The 17,334-nt window shown below is 36.0% G+C and overlaps 1 protein-coding gene across 1 annotated transcript; it reads right to left on the reverse strand.

Annotated features, from left to right (window-relative positions):
- Positions 1 to 683: 683 nt before the first annotated feature.
- Positions 684 to 16,998, reverse strand: LOC105200857. The gene is made up of 4 exons (XM_011168636.3): positions 16,853 to 16,998; positions 15,358 to 15,493; positions 4,374 to 4,553; positions 684 to 2,122 (listed from the first exon to the last, which is right to left on the reverse strand). The coding sequence occupies exons 2-4, from the start codon at positions 15,491 to 15,493 to the stop codon at positions 1,740 to 1,742; spliced, it is 699 nt and encodes a 232-aa protein (XP_011166938.1). The 5' UTR covers positions 16,853 to 16,998; the 3' UTR covers positions 684 to 1,739.
- Between the last annotated feature and the right edge of the window lie 336 nt (positions 16,999 to 17,334).

Consider the following 17,334-nt stretch of genomic DNA (forward strand, 5'->3'; position numbering starts at 1 on the left):
ATTATAATATATTTAATTTATTAACTATTATTATTGAATATTATGTTTTATAAAAATATATCTACAGCACGATAATATTTATTTTTTATTTGGAAACTACATTAACTGATTGTACAAAGATTTCTTACCGACGAGGTTGAATATACTTCCAGCGCCATTCCAAAGAGAAACTTTGTGATCTGCTGTGATGGTACAATTCTCTGAAGCTCTCACGTTTGTAAGTATGGAATTAGTAACTTTGAGATTCCCAAGCTTATTCAATAGCTGAATAAAGTACAATTAAATAACCTTTTAATAATATAAGTAAATAAAAAAATATGAACGTTTAAATCATTTATTATGTTTATTTTGAAGCATAGACAATTAATATAACATTAATTATTTAATTAAAACTCAAGTTTATAAATTTATATATACTAATAATTGCTTAAAGATTTTTAAAGTACAATTTTTTAAATAAAGATAAATTTTTTAAACAATTTTTTAATAATTTTATTGCTACTGAATAATACTACTTAATTTGTTTCTTGTATTTTGATAAAACAGCTATTTTTAATGAATTATATAAATTTAAAAGATAATTTATTATTATAATATTTTTCTGGAAATATTGTATAAATGGAATATAAAGTAGATTGAATGTAAAGAGAAGATTGAATTAAATATTGATTAAATAATACATAATTTATGTAAGATTAACGTTTATTCATAAATGTACATACAGAGACTGCCAGCCAAATTTATATCAATAAATACATGTACACAATTAATTACTCTCTTCAGCGGATACCGTGATTACAAATTAAACAAAATATAAAATTATTGTGGAGTTTCTTCGATACGATGAGTGCAGAAAGAGCGCAACGACGAGACACGTTTGTTCAATTAATATAATCCCAACAATACATTTTTTCATACACTAGAAACTTTTATAAGTACAATTCCAGTAAATAGATAATTTTATTTTCGTACAAATGTAGCATGTTAAATTTGTAGCACCGAATAAGTATAAATTGAATCAATAACTATACGATAAGTACTTGACATGAATTACTCGCAATCATTCTACACTTTCACTTTTATTCGAAAAACTCTTAACATGTCATTTCCAAAATTCCACGTTTGTTATAATTATTAGAATAAAACACAAATTTAAACAAATTATTGATATCTCATATATCCGCGCATGATATTCCACAAATCGCTTTTATTCTTTATAAATTGCTATAAATAATTCTCCAATGATCATATTAATTAAAAATTTTCCGTAAAATAAGAAAGTCACTTGTATAATAAAAAAATAGACTGAAAACACACCATACGTAATCATAGAAATACAAAAGATCGGCAATGAAATATATAAATTAATAAAAAGAAAACGATAAAAAACAGAAGAATAGATTACAAAATTACAATTCTAATTTTTATTTCGGATGATACTTGATTAAAAACCGAAGTATATTTATAAAAATTATATTTATAAAAGAATATCGTTTGTACATTGTAATTTTAATTAGGGAAACATCACGAAGTTTCTCTTTTATTCTGACAACACGATTGTAATAGATTCTCTGAGATCATCCGAGAACCAAAAATCGCCACGTAGAAATCCCGCGTTCCTATTTGGCACGTGTCTCGTCGGCTACGCGACGGGAAGTATAGAAGGAAAGTGTGTGCTGATATGATGCTGATGGACGATCGCGTGATCACCACGTAGGTGTCGGCTGACCGCGATCGCTTTAGAGGCGAATACCGCGGTTGGTGCTGGCCACGTAGTTGAGCAACTCCTCAGAGTCCTCGCAGACGAATGGTTTCTCATGGTAACACGCGACGTCATGCCAGGCGATGCCGTCGTTGTAAACGTTGTTCAGGACGGACATGCAGGATTCGTTGGTGCCGTTGATATCATACTCGGCGTTGTCTGGCTGCCTGACCTTCTTGTGGCCGGTCTGTGACCATGGGTTAAAGCTCCAACCATTCGGCGCCTGGTTGGTGGGTGTCATCTTCTCACGGTTCGCCGACCAGAACCAGCCGTACAGGGCCTTGGGCTCTAAGTCAGGTCGATTTTCGCAGCCCTTGAAGTCGCAAAGACGTCCAGACGTCCAAATGTAAGGAACGTCGTCTGAGAAAAGAAATGAATTTTTCATAAAAATCTATTGCTCGTCGAAAAGATGCTTCAAATATTTCCAAAGTAAGTCTAACGGCTTTAAATTAGAAAAAATTTTCCTTCATGTACTTAAATTATAATTCAAAAAAGTTTGTAACTAAAATTACCTCTAAACGATTTATGAAATGATTATATTATTAAACATGATTATTTGAATTTGAGTACACTTTCGCTTTTATTACTATTTAGGCACTCCAAAGCTGACATACATTATTAAGAAGGAAGTAAAAGCATTTTTAGACACAGCCAGCGACTCTGACTTTTAATTTCTTATATTAAACCGAAACAAAACAATGATTACAGAGAAATCACCCCAAACTGTAATTCAATGTACGAACTGCGAGTAGGAAAGTATAAAGGTCTTCCAAGAGTATAATTAAACGAGATGGCTGTATCACGTAGTATTCTCGAGCGAAATTAACCTGGTGCCATTTTACTTTCGCCGGACTGCAAAAAGATTCATGCACCGTGCGATGCTGTTATATAAAAAGATGAGCCTCTAGCCTCAACCCACTTCAAGACCCCCGCATTACCTTGAAAACTGTCGTTACACTCACCAACTCATCTCCCACGATTCCTCGTCGTGATGAATATCGCTCGTGATGAGCAGGTATCATCACGATTATGATAATTGCGGTTAGAGGCGACAGTGAAATCCGACAAATGTTCCGGCAATTTGTATTAATTCGTGATTACTGCTTATTGAATTTCCGATCCATGCGATCATGATTGACATTGCAATTTAACTTTCATAAGTCATCGACGAATCTTCAATTGATATTATTTCAATTTTAAATTAGCAAATAACATTAAGTTGTCTGCGTCGTTAGACGAACTTTTAATCGTCTTTTCTAATCGAAATTTTTTTTTTAAGTTTAAAAATACAAATTAGAAAATAGAAATATTTTTAACGGCTGGATATATCGACAACCATTTATTACAACTTGCACAATCATTCAAGTTCAAGAAAGTTTCTAATGCTAAAGGAAAACCGGAAAAGAAGCAACGTACACTAACAAAAGTAAAAGTAGCTAATGGGTAACGTGGGTAAGACCCTTTAGTTAATTGCACTTTCGGTTCTCGGATGCGTTTAAACGCATCGCGCTGCATCCGAAAGGTCGTAATGAAGAATGGGAGAGGATAACGGGGAGCATCATCGTTAATCATCCGAATCGAAGACACGGTGATGTTCCACGTCGGGCCGCTTGTTTCGAAATACTGCCGAATGATTATCTCGCGTGGATGAAAGTTGCCGTGGTAAATCGCTGTGTCGGTGACGATATTTATGACTCGCTACCATCGTCACCATTACGGTTGTATGCCGTGTGAAAACTTTCTAAGGCTATTCTGTCAAAGGGACGAGTGAATTTACCCTTTTCGCCAATCGAACGAACTCGAGAGAGAATTTATACTCCTCCGCTTGTGTGCTCGCGTTGCGATGCACTTGTAAATTACAGGGGGAAATAAAAGGAACTGAATACGTTTAAGCAATGCTTCGTGTTTGCTATCGATCGAGGGATATAATCGGAAGATGGTATAGCCTGTCATTATACAAATAGATGAAAATCTACTAAACGTTTATAGATTAAATTATAATGATTACGTGGTTTCTCGAAACGAGAGCACGTATACACTGAGAGAAATATTAATCGAACGTTTAGTTAAATAGTGATCAGAAGAATTTTATTGTTGTCAAAAACTTTGTTACATTTGACCACTCGGTTATAAATTGTATAAAAATATTTGTTTGGTTATAGATTGTTTAATTAAAAGAACTCCATATTTAGTAATTGTAACTATGAAATTCATGATCACTATTTATTAACTAAACGTTTGGTCTGCCTAAACAAATATTTCTCTCGATGTATCGAAATATTTAATACGTAAATTATTCTCATTATGATAAATCCAATAAATTTAATGAAGCAATATTTACTAAGAAATTTTTTGTCGTGAATAAAAATACTTTTCCTTTCGGCAAGGTTGCTCATAAAAATTACTTCGAGCTGCAAATACGACCTCGTCGCGCCGCGCTCTTCTTCGTACACGAACAAAAACGGAGCCGTTCCGCTGCTATGTCCTTCGATCATGCATTGATCTCTAATTTGCAATGTGGAACAGTAAGAATGATTCACAAAGGAGCGACGCGCATAGATACGTCGGCGCGTTTCATGGGGGTCTGACTGTCGCGAGATAAATTACTTACTCTGCTGGATGAGCCTAAAGATCATATTATTCTCTTCTTGGGTTTCCATCGAAATGAGATCCATGCAGTACTCCCTGCAAATGTTTCTAGCGTCTAACCAGTCCACCTTTTGATTGGCGTGAGCCGGCACATGCCCGCTGTAGAAATAGTTGTGCCCTCGGAAGTTAAACTGCTTCGGCCCTGTGAAAAGCATTTTTTTCATATAAAACATTTTAGAATACTCTATTTCTGCAACTCGATAATTTTATTTAAGAGATTACTGTCAATTCAAGCGCGTAGTACGGTATTTCTATTTTCAACGGAAGGCGAGAGATTGGAGAGTTGGATAAGAAACTGAAGTAGCGTTGTATCGTGTCTATAAATGTGAAGAGTATTAGCTTCCCTATTATCATCGCATTATTCATGAATGTCACTAGAGGCTTTGCAGAAAGAATGGTAAATCGACGATTATATCAAGCCTCGCAATCGCGCCATTCTTTCCTGTTAACAGATTCTCGGTTTAACCGGTGGTTAATAGTTCAGAGGTCAAACAGCTGTTGCGATAGGGTAATCCGTAGATCTATGCTTTCCGCGATCAAGAACGTGTCTGGCTAAAGTCTCCACTTGGCCGCAAAAAAAACCAGTCTTATCCACTTAAAAGGTTGAAAGATTCTTGTAAAAAAATGTTCTTTTTAGTTCCCCTCGTTAACGCGTTTCGTCGTGCTTAAATAATCTCACCAAGCGCGCACAACATATGATTTTTTCTTCGCATCTCACATTTTAATCCGTATATCCATTAGCGTCACGTATACAGTGTAAATTATATTTTGTGATTAATATAAAAAAAAAAATAATACTTCTTTGTCTCAACTTTTTTTCAAAGAGACCATAGATACGTACATGCGGAGAGATACGCAAATGCTAGAAAGGGATGTCAATGAAAACAACAAACAAGAATATATTTCTCGATCAATATTGGCTTCAGTGTCTGCGACGTGCGTAATAAGAAACGTAATTTATATGAGAGTATTTTCCATAAATTCAGAAAACTGGCAGACAAAACATGGTTACTAATGCCTTTTCCTTATAAAAAAAAAATGCTAACTCAATTAAAAGATCTTCTATGATGTGTAGCATTTGCCTATGTCGCTGGCTGCATCGATGCGGCCTGCTGTTTCCCTCGCGCGTATGTTTCGCAATTTTCTCAGAGTTCTTCGCGTCTTGCATTGAACGCTACTAGGCACACGGGCGCACGTTTCGTCCAGCGTTTCAGCGTCAGGACCGTTGAAGCCAGGCACGTTGTTTCATTCCGCGGGCAAGGAATCTGTAATCGGCAGCGGCACAGCGGCAGCGCATCATTATCATCCGCTTTAAATGTCAATGGTCTTACATTTTTTCCCGGTATTTATGCAGATATGCCTCTCCTCGTCGACGATTTACGACGTGTGTCTCATTATGAGCGCCTAACGCCGCATTACGAAACGTATACGTGCACACGTATCATCGGACTGCGTTACAAGGAGCATCTCTCTATCTCTCTCTTCTTCTTCTTTCTCGCTCGCTGTGACATAACGTTTTATATTCCGCTTCGTGCGCTTCGGTCCCCTCGCCGCGCTTTTTCGCCGTCTTCTTCATCCTTCTCCTTCTTTGGCCTTTCCTTCAAGCCGATTTTTCGAATCGCTTCTTCATTCGTCATGACATTCGTAACCCATATTTTTTCATTATTACTGACGCCTACGATTTTATGCGATCTTAAATATCTGAGACCTTTTCTTCAAATATGTTTTAAATGACAGAAGGTTCAAGTAGAGTTTTTGAAAATTTGAAGAAATATATTAATTCTAGAAATCTGCAGTCTTTATTCTATAAAACAATACTCTAACAAACTACAGAACACTTAAAAAGTTTTGAAATTAATTTATCCTAGCCAGATTATACAAATTATATTAGATTATAATTAGTATATAATAATTGTATCTTTATTTTATATGTACAATATAGAGAAATAATTATTTGCCAAACTAGATAATTATTATAATTACGAAATTGGATGTTTGGATTATTTCGAAATACTGGGCACATATTTTGATGTAAACAACGTTTCTTCTACGATTCAGAGAATATGCAAAGTATATAATTTGTATTTAATGCTAATTAATGCGACTGGATGTGCGCGGTATCTTCATTTTTGGCAACTAGTCGGCAATGGCCGCGGCGCTATGTTAATTGAAATTTATTACATGGCGTCATATGTGCGTGATGTAAGAGATAGTCATCAAATTTAAATAAAGCGAGGAACGATCGAGCTGACTGTATCTCCAAGCGTCTGCGCCCTTTACATTTTACTACTCGCACGTCCTTGCCCACGTATGTTTTCAACCAATTGATGATTTCGCCTGGTATTCGCGAGGGATTGAACACGCTAATGTCAAAGGTCGATAACGCCAATGGCGATTTTACAGACGACCGCTATTTTTTACACCTGTCTCGCGCCATTATAATTTAACAAACGGCCGTCTCCCATATGGCCACTTTCGCAGCCTCGGTCCATTTGTGAATGGAATAACACTCGACAGAAAAACAAATAGCTTGAGATATCTTGTTTCTTTTATAAAACGGCTGTGTAATTTCATACAGCCGCACTGACCATGATAATATTATAATTCGAACAACCTTTTGCGACCAAGTACCGATTTCTAATAATTATATTTAAACAGTTTATTTTTGATCGCAATTTTTGATTAAACAATAAATGAGAAAAGGGTGAGGTTGATGTGCGATTACAACTTTTTGCAGCAAAAGGCAATAGCTTACATTTTAATTGGAATCTTTAAACAAAGTTTCTCCAAGGATAAGTCGTGTCAGCAATCCAAGCGCTCAATTCGAAACTCACCGTGGAAAGGCAATTGTGTTACGCGTATCGAGGAAGAAGAAAGACTGTCTGTCAGGATTTACAACATAGGACAAAGTCGTGATTCCCGTTGTCAGTATAAATTTAAGATCCCGCATCTATGAAAGATAAGGATTTTATATTGCAGTCGCGTCATTTTGCCGCTCATGATGTTTAAAACATTTGAATCGAATGTTTTGTAACACAAGTGCTCTGATTAATGATTCCCTGTAACCTCGTGCGAGAGAGTCGTTTAAAAATATATCTAATAATTATCTAATACTTTCTTAAGTTCCAAAATTACAGAAATGTTATAAAATAAGAATATTAAATAATCTTCACAAGCAAGAGTTAAGAAATATTAATAAATTTAGTTAATTTTAATTTTTTATTAATATTTTTTAATTATAATATTATAGACACATATACAACGAGAGAGAGAGAGAGAGGAAGTGTGTGTCCTAAAATTTTTAAACTTAATTTAAATATCAAATTTAATAAACTTTGATTCATCACTTTATTGCTCATATTTCTATCTTGTTTCATATAAAAATTAAATTAAATTATTTATTTAAATTGGAAATATCTTTTTCTTTTATGACCATAAAATTAGTGATGTCACATATATCTTCATTTCTGCGACTGATAATAGATAAACCGTTGTATTTCAGTATCCATAATAGAATGCTGGCACTGAAATATGAGCAGCTATCGACGTCAGTGATAGTTTTTTAAGAAAATTGATGGCGGAAACGTAATTTCTACCGTCTCGTGAATATTAAGAGCTCTATTAAATAATCGTAAAATATAACGACACGCCGTGTTTCTCTTGATTAATGGATAGATGCTTGACCTTAAAGTTTATTTCACAGAAGTAATATTCGATCAATCCCGAAGTAATAATATATTTATAAATCAAACGAAAAACAATATAAGTAGCATTTTATCGTGATGTTGCACTTAGTCGTTGCACTTAGAAAGTAATTTACGCTTCCATTGATCGGAGTCACGTGAGGCGATTTCAATGTGTTAACGAGACGAGTCAACCATGTGTGAAACTGACGCGAGTTATGCATTTCAACTGCATCGAGCGGAAATCGATTTGTAAATATTATAAAACACATTACAGGGTGTACTATTGTTATCACGTGGCTGCCCTCGTCTAAATCAATAATCTGTGTTGAATCTTGTGGTACGTTGCATCAATATAATAATGCTTTCCTATTTATTGTTTTCAATGTAGTAAAATATAGGTCGACATGATGTCCTATATTTTATCAAAGAAGTATTTTCGCAAAAAGAAATTTTACGTTATAAAAGAAACAAATTAAAAATGAAATTAATTACAATTACACGTCCAGCATAACAATCGCTATTTGCTATAACGACATAACTAAAAAATTGGCATTTCTGAGTTATGTACAAAAAGAACAGATTTTTGAAGTTGTGATTATTGACATAATTAAGTTTCTAAAGTTCAAAAGAAAATTTACTGTCAAGAGTGTCATAAATCGAAAAAAATGCTTTTAAGGGTTTATTTTCATAATAATTGAGAATTTTCAGTACACTGAATGAAGAATTAATGACTTTTTTTTCTTTACCATTAGGTATTACACTAAAGTTGCATTTAAAAATAATAATTTCATTATTTAAAGTTATATGATTCAAAATTTATTTAAACTCATTTTTTTTTAAATTATGTTTTTTTAGTAATGTCACTGTAGCAAAAGATATGTCTAGTACAAAAAATTATAAAGTATACTTTTCTTTGTAGAGACAATCATAGAAATTTTAGACTTAGATTTGTAAAAATGTTGCGTGCTTCGTGTGCGAAAGTGAACGTGTACAATATTAAACACGTATTATTAAAAGAGAATGACTGTGCGTGATTATATCATCGTTAAACATGGCGGATTTCTTTTCCTTCGTTCGCATGCAACGACAACGGCGCATCCGCGTGCATCGAACGAAAAAAACGTTCGCCTCCTGTCGAGCAATTGCAATTTACGATCGTTATATCAACATCGATTAAACATTTATGCCCCTGGCGCGTCTCACGCGTTTGTGTCAAGGAACTCGCGGCGATAATCGCTTTCAATCGTGCGAGCTGTTGTTCATCGAGGATTAGAGCGCAGTCTCTATCACGATGTTGATTATCAAACAATACATGCATCAACCTGGCAACGAATTAATGAAACCATATAAAACTCGAAAAAAATTGTTAGGTTGTGGTCTATTTTTATAGCAATATAATTTCAAATTATTTTAAATTTTTCTTATACAAAAAATATGTCAAAAATTATTAAATCGTTTAGCAAATTTTTAAGTTTATTCGAAAAGATATGCGGAAGAACAAAATTAATGTTTCATTAGGACTTTCGCTTCATATAATATTGCCACTTTCTATTTTATACAGATGATAATTAAGATATTCCACGTTTATACAATTCAACGAGAAGTATAATTGCAATTTCTTTTAAATATTATATCTGTCACATACTGTGAACCGAAGCTATTTAATATTTAACAGTGGTGATTTGCAATTAATAGGTTGTAAGAGCAGTGTGTTATATTTTACGACAAAATTCATTTTTCTTAACTACACACTCCATCCCATTTGGGACAGAGAGAAAGCTGTAACGTGACAGTGTGCCTTCGGTGTATTTCGACAGCACAATTCACTTCCGGCATTTCCATCGAAACGTCGATCTAATCTCGATGAACAAATCGGCTCTTCGCAGTAGAGTATCGGCTTTTAATTGGCGTTTAATTACTTTTCATGATGGAAACGATTTAGACGAGTGCGTCGCTTAATGAGCGACATAATAAACGTATGTACATTAATGAGCCAGCTTCTCTTATAAAATGCGGATGTTGCTGCAATCGCAGTCGATCTCTGTTAATTGTCACGCATGCGGATACCAATCGTGTATGTTGTTCTTGGCGTGTGAAATCCATGCAAGACTAGCAGGCTCTTGGAAATGACGCGTCATCTTTGGTGAGACGCATCACGTCGTGATAAAAATGCCTAAACATTCGAAAGTGCAATTTCTTTGAAGGAAAAATAATTCTTGCATTATTCGCCACTGTTTTCCTAAGAATCTTAAAACATGAATAATATTGAATAGATATTAAAAGTAACAAAATTTAAATTAACATGTAATCTGAAAACTGTGAGTTTCAGCCTTCTATAAAATATGTATAATGTCACAAAGTATGTACATTGTGATACTATAATAATTATTTTATATCTGTTATTGAATTAAGGATAAAATTAATACCTACGACTAGGCAATAAATATTTTCTATGTCTACAATTCACATTCCAAATCCTATTACAATAACGATAATTAATATTAACCATAATTAAATTATTTATTATAATATTTATAATATCGTATTTAGCTCAAAAATTAATTAATTAATTATAATAACGATGAAATTGTTTCCTAATTGAACGTTTCACGAGTGAATTCGTCGGGAGTCAGTTTCTTGCTCGCGAACGGGATCAGTGGGTCGACGGCGAGTCGTGAATAAACAACATTCGAGCACGGAGGCGAAGGAAAAGGAAACTCTCGTTGGCTCTCGGCACGAGCTGCCGAGCGAAGGTGAAACTTTTTCTCTTTGCACGACGGGTCAATGGGTCCCGGCACGGCTCGTCTCGCATGGGGATAACGGTTTTCCCCGTGCTCTTCCTTCTCAATTTATCGCCAGATGAATGCGTGAGTTCACGAAAAGAACCTGACAATTATTTGATAATATATTCTTCTGCGATAACAATCAGAAAAACTTTAACGTGTGTATTAAAACTTATACATTGCACTAAAAGTATGTTTAATTTAATATTCTTTTACAAACAACATTCGGAGATTCAATTCAAAAATAAAAGAGTAAAACGCGAATTCATATCTATTTTTTCGTTAAATTCCATAAAATGGAATAAGTATCTTTATATTTTTTTTGCACATAGCAATGCTTATGTAAATTTTTTTTGTTCCAAAGTACACAGATATATAAAAAAACAATCTTTCTTTTTGCTCCATAGGATTTCGTTATCGTGCAAAAATTTCTGCGAGGTGTAATACGTGCGTGTCACGTATGAAAATAGATTTTTATGATCGAATCGTGCCTGATCATTACACGTGTAAACGGCGTGCGGAGGGATAGTCTCCGAAGAGCGTTGTTGTCCGATTTCGCAAACAGTTCCTGACATTTTCGTGGCGATGTAGCGCCGGCCTTTTGTAAAGTTGTCAGTCAGTCAACCTCACGACGAGTAAGATTGCAACAGTTGATCGGTCAGCCGCACTGTCATAAGGCGATTTAACGGCGATTTGTTAGCGACGGTCTTTTATTCGGCGTCAGTCGCGTTGCGCAATTGTGATTAACGGCGGTATAATACGTCGATTAACCTTACGCGATTGTCTGCCTCAATTTCTTTTTTCACTCCGATCTTGCGAAATTATCGGATGTCCTTATCACACTTTTTTAGCCCGTCGTGAGATCATCCGTAGTAGGATGAAGTCGTTGCTACAAAACGAACAGTAGCATCTTACGCAAGCTGTGCTATTGAGATTTTTCTTTAATCAATTGTATATAATAGTTATTATTAATTTAATTATTAATTATATATCTATATACATCTGATCATTGCGCATTAATATTTCGAAGGCTGCAACGTGTAAAACAAGAAATCCCGTAAGTGCAGTTTGCTATTATCCGTCAAAGATCATCCGCGTACCGTTATGTCGTGTGTTCTTAACGAGAGAGATCATGGAATAAGTATAGCTCGCAGCTTATCTTTACATTTTTCTTCGTGCATAGCAATATATTACAATATCCTACCAGACCACACGTATCGGCCTGTTTGACACACAGCACAAGGCAGATTTTCACTTTGCGCTTAGGCTCGACAGGAAAATTCGAAAATTGTATAAAATTACCGCATCCAACAGCTTCGACTGTAATTACAATATGCGCGAGAGTAGTGTGGTAAAACATGCGGTCGCTTAATCGCTGTATCTTCACCGTAATAGCATCGTCGGACACCGGCTTAATAGGCCGATGAGTATTATATAATATCCACGGCCGATACTTGTTCACATGTTACTCAACAAGCGTGTCATTACCGCTTGCTTCAGGAGTTATAAGACATATACGCACATATTACGTGTCCCATTGTGTTACCAACGGTACTTCACGGTATTCCCGGTGAGTTTATAAAAATTAATCACGCCGACATTCCGTTAATCCTTTATCTTAAGTGAGCGGAGAAATCTAACCGAGAGATTTGTCGCATCGAGATCTACATAGATAGACGGACGAAATAGCGGTGCGCCAGTCCTACGTGATGATGCGAATGCAGATAAAGCTATTATTCATACGTGTTGAATCCTTTTGCATATGTACATTTTTCTCGCAGTTTCTCGCGCGTAACTACTTTGACACGGCATAAAATCCTAGAGTTCACCTCTCGCGGAATCCTCAGGAATATCATCGTAAATTTCATATTCACCACAAATGCTCGCGCGTGTGCTTAAGCGTTTTCGCATTCTTTTTTCGCCATTATGTTACTGCACATTCTTCGGCGCGCGTGCACCTGCATTGACACGCTTATTACATACTTTTTCTCGTCGCGAGCGCGAGAGGATCACGCTACATCTGATTACTATTGACTTGGTCGGTAAACCCCATCCTGCCATCCTGCCTGCGATCGGGGCATTCCAGGGGAGCGAGCATGCAATCATTAGGTTGTTAGGTGATTGTGGTCGTATCCGAACATCATTACGTTGCACCATTGCGGCCAAGCCGATTCACTCCCACGGCCTACTCGTGCCTCTCACGTTATTAAATACCGTGGAAATGCGACCATTTGGAAATTCCGTATCTCTCTACCTGTCCCCGCGTTGCTTGCACTTTGACTCGCGAACGCGTTGCTCTACATTCCTGCATATTCCACTTCGGTTTCGTTCTCCTCCGGTCGCGAGGAAATCTTTAGCGCGTTGGCAATGCAAATATCCGTTTTCTCTCGGTAAACTTCGTTCGCGCTGACGTCGTCGTTCGGTTGATGAAGTAAACTTTCTTTCTCTTCATTCGTATTACAAGTATGATTACACAATACAGGAAGATACGACAAATTATTGAATGTAGTTAGTCAATCAAGGTCGCCAGAGTAATTTTTTATCACGTCTTTGTCTTTATATCTGTATCGAGAAGTCAATGTCGTGATCTAGAAGAGGAGCGGAGAATCAACACAACTAAAGTCGGTGTTAATCGATTTTGAAATCAGTATTATTTTGATGAGCAGATATTTCATGGCTAGAAACCAACGGCATTAATAACTCGCGAGAGATAGGCGAGCATATTACCATAACCATTTGAATAACCGATGTCCTTGCTATGACGTCATTAATGAAGATCTTACTGAATTAATCCGACGCGTATAACAATGTTGAGACATCCTTGCGGAAATTGTCTGACCGAAGGTAATGCTAATTCACAGAGGCTTAAACATTAATATTGCGTTGCAAACGGTCATTTTACGAGCCATAGGCCGCAAGACTGGATCAGGACACCATTAGTCGAGAAGATTGCTCCTTAAACGAGTAGAAAGCAGACGATTCGCGCAATCATTCAGTAGCAGAAATGTAGTAGGTATTTATTGCATTGGAGATATTAAAGTGACACAATATTATTCACGGAGATACGTGAATAATCATTCGTATCTCTTTTTCGTTCTTCCCATAACGCGTTACTTGATTATTTTATATGCTACTTTATTAAGACAAGACTTCATCTTTTATACATTGTGAGGATACAAATATACGCATTACAAGCCAACAAAGTATATCCATTTTGACAAGGTTCTCAAAATTGAGTTGATTTTTACAATAGGTGCCTTGAGAAGGCACGGCTGGGGCTCTTTGATCGAGTGGCGTCGAGAAAGTATATACGTCGGACAAGATAAAGAATTGCCAGGAAAGTTTGCGATGCAGTATTATCGGGAACCTGTTGGTGGTAACAAGTGGACGCAAGCCGGTACCACCTACTCGCCGCCGTTCAAAAGTGAATACCCGGGACGCGTGCTTGCACAAGAGTCGAGAGAGGCTCGTCTGCTTTTAAAAGTAAACTCGTATCTCGTGAAATTGCGCGAGGAACCTCTCCCTCCCCGTCTTTCTTAGCGTGTATCAGCATTGTAACCTCGATTCCTTTGAGAGACGGCACGACAGTGCCTCGCACCCGAGACGCACGATGCCCCTTCTGCGAGCGAACGACGATGAAAGTCCTCTGCGTTTCTTGTTTTACGGGCATTTTACGCGCGGGTGATCTAATCGAGATGCAGGCTCGGGCGTTTCGTGAGCGAGGCGTATCGCTCTGGCACAATGCGGAATTTTCCTTCCACCGTGAAAACCCGGTTGGTAGTCGTTCGCACGGATAATTAGACCGTTTAACTATTTGCTCCGTATCCATTATCCTTAAGACTGTTGTAAAATACCGTGGAATAATCGTCTTTGTTACGGAACAAGCTAAACTTATTAAATCGTATAAATCAAATAAATCACGCGCACGGAAAGAAAGATTTTGTTCGTAAAAGCTATATACTTAAAAATTTAGCTAGATGCAGATCTGAAAATAATTACATGAGACGCTTAAACTGACTTGCTAGAATGTCAATATTTTTTGCAGCATTACTCGTCATGTTTCGGCGCTCTACATAATTATTTTCATGGTTAAAATTATTTTTAACCGTTAAAATTATTTTTAAATCCATATCTAGCTAAATTTTTAGGTACTTTAGCAAAAACTCTTCTGTGCTGTCTGACATCTATTAATATTCTAAATACGAGAGTAATACTTTATAAATCTTGTGTGGATTAAGCTATGTTACGCTGTATCACGCATCGTGGTAATTATTCCATGGATGGATTATTGATCTCATTTTAGTTCAGTTTGTGCAACCAAATAGGCAACAGATAAGTTTATCAATTCCGTGGTATATCTTAAACCCACAGACAATGCGGAATAGAAATTGAAAGAAACAGGACCAGATTTTTCCCATCGCGCGCAGCGGACACGATGTGAGTAACGATTGAAGCGTTGATGCCAGAAGGTACTTACGATTTGCGCACTTTTGCGGTATCGGAAGAGACAAGAATCTTCCAGGTCGGTTACTGTGCGGTCGGGCTTCATTGATCGCTGGCTCGGCGTTGGCGAACGCCGCGAGGAGCACTACGGCCAGCGGCACCAGCATCATCTATCACAGAATAATAAGAAAAATATTATTACAGATAACAAACGATAATATGCAAGATGAATCACATAATTTCGTAATTTGGAATAATTTTCATAATTTTTATCGCAAAGAAAATAATAAATGTTTGTTGTGCTTCAATTAATGCATGTCTCGAATAATTGATGACGTACCCCTCTGTTGAGATTATATAAAATATTTTTCATGTGATTAAAAAGTGTGTCATCATTGAGAGATGTAATATATAATAATGATAAGGTAGCGAATATGCATTATGGATAATACGAAAGAAGAATCTATCAGTAAATCGTCAGGTTCTTATGTGCTGATGCCGATCGCTAAATTAAATATTAATTTGGACATTCAGACATCACACAATTTCGTCGACTTATTATGACCTCTGGGACAGTTGGTGAGAGTTTCGTAATGGCGTTGACATACAGGTACACGATTTCATTTCACCGACACAGTGTTCCTTTCCATCAGGCAAAAGTTTCTCTTAGGGAGTGTCTCGTCTAACGAAGTCGCGAGACGGTTTTTTTATGCATGGATGCCAATACGTTAATTATCCATTCGTTACGTGATCCGTCAAATCGGATCGATATCGACTAGAAATTTCTCCGGCGAACATGGAATAGCAGTATCAAGATGTGTCAAATATCGAATTTTGAGAAAATAATTTTAATAATTTTGAAAAATATTACAGGGATTTTCGATTTAAATTTTCTCTCTATAATTTGTACAACAATTTATTTTATATATGCAAATTTTTACAAATTGAAGAGCAATTAATGTTATTTGCATTATATATAATGTACTTTCGCTCTCTCTCTCTCTCTCTCGCTCTCGCTCTCTCTCTCTCTCTCTCTCTCTCTCTCTCTCTCTCTCTCTCTAAATGATGGTTATATTGCTTTCACCAAAAGTTTATAAGTCTTTATACATTTTACTTGTAATCAATTTTTTATTATATTCTAATCTGATATATTTGTGGAGATAACATAATAGTAATTTTTGTTTATGAGATTGTTTGTTTGTAGTAATTACAAAAAATACAAAACAATAATATTTAAATCAATAAATCTGAAAGATGCACTGCAATTTTTTAATTAAATTTTAAATCAATTTTAATTTGATATATAATTTTTAGAAATTTAATTTTAGTCAGTTCAAATTTCGATGCTGTAGATAGGAGAAAATGTATATACTTTACCTTAATTGTATATGTAAATATGCATACATCGCGTTGTCATAAATAATTTAAAAAAATTTTTATCTGTATGCGCATTTACAGCATCGAAATTTGAACTCACTAAAATTATATCGTAGACTTCAATTCTTCCGGATAATATGTCCGGCACTCACCTTGTATCACTTGTCTCTTGGAAAAATACGGATAGACTTGGAAGACAGCGGTTAAAGAAACGTGGTCACTGATAGGATATGAAGAGACAGGCACCTTCACCGTCGATTATATAGAAATGGTCCCCACCAGGCCGCAATCTTATCCCACCCTTTGCTATGAGAATCCAGCGAGATGTTCCGATGGATCAAGACCTTAGTCATAATTAGTTCGGATAATTAAAAGTTAAAGATCTAGCCGATCGATTCATAAGAAGGAAGCAATGGTATGCCCTCGTAATCGGCAAGAGATCGTTTTCACTTTTTTTTTCGTCCCTTCATTATGTACCAAATCCGACCCGCTTCAGAAATTAAAAAGATGGATTTAATGAACGAAAATGACAGGCAATAATTGATTGACATAGTAAGTAACGAAAATAACTTATGCCATCATTCTGTAAGACTTTAAGATGCAATTTCGAGACGTTAATTTAAGTTTATGATTA

The sequence above is a fragment of the Solenopsis invicta genome, chromosome 6, assembly GCF_016802725.1.
Source record: "Solenopsis invicta isolate M01_SB chromosome 6, UNIL_Sinv_3.0, whole genome shotgun sequence".
Taxonomy (NCBI): Eukaryota; Metazoa; Arthropoda; class Insecta; order Hymenoptera; family Formicidae; genus Solenopsis; species Solenopsis invicta.

Bases quoted from the DNA above. Each gene is read 5' to 3' on its own strand.
- LOC105200857 (XM_011168636.3), bottom strand. From the start codon at position 15,493: ATGATGCTGGTGCCGCTGGCCGTAGTGCTCCTCGCGGCGTTCGCCAAC. The intron at 4,554-15,357 runs GTAAGTACCTTC...TGCTTTTCACAG, and splicing joins ACCGCAAAAGTGCGCAAATC to GGCCGAAGCAGTTTAACTTC. The intron at 2,123-4,373 runs GTAAGTAATTTA...TTCTTTTCTCAG, and splicing joins CTTTAGGCTCATCCAGCAGA to ACGACGTTCCTTACATTTGG.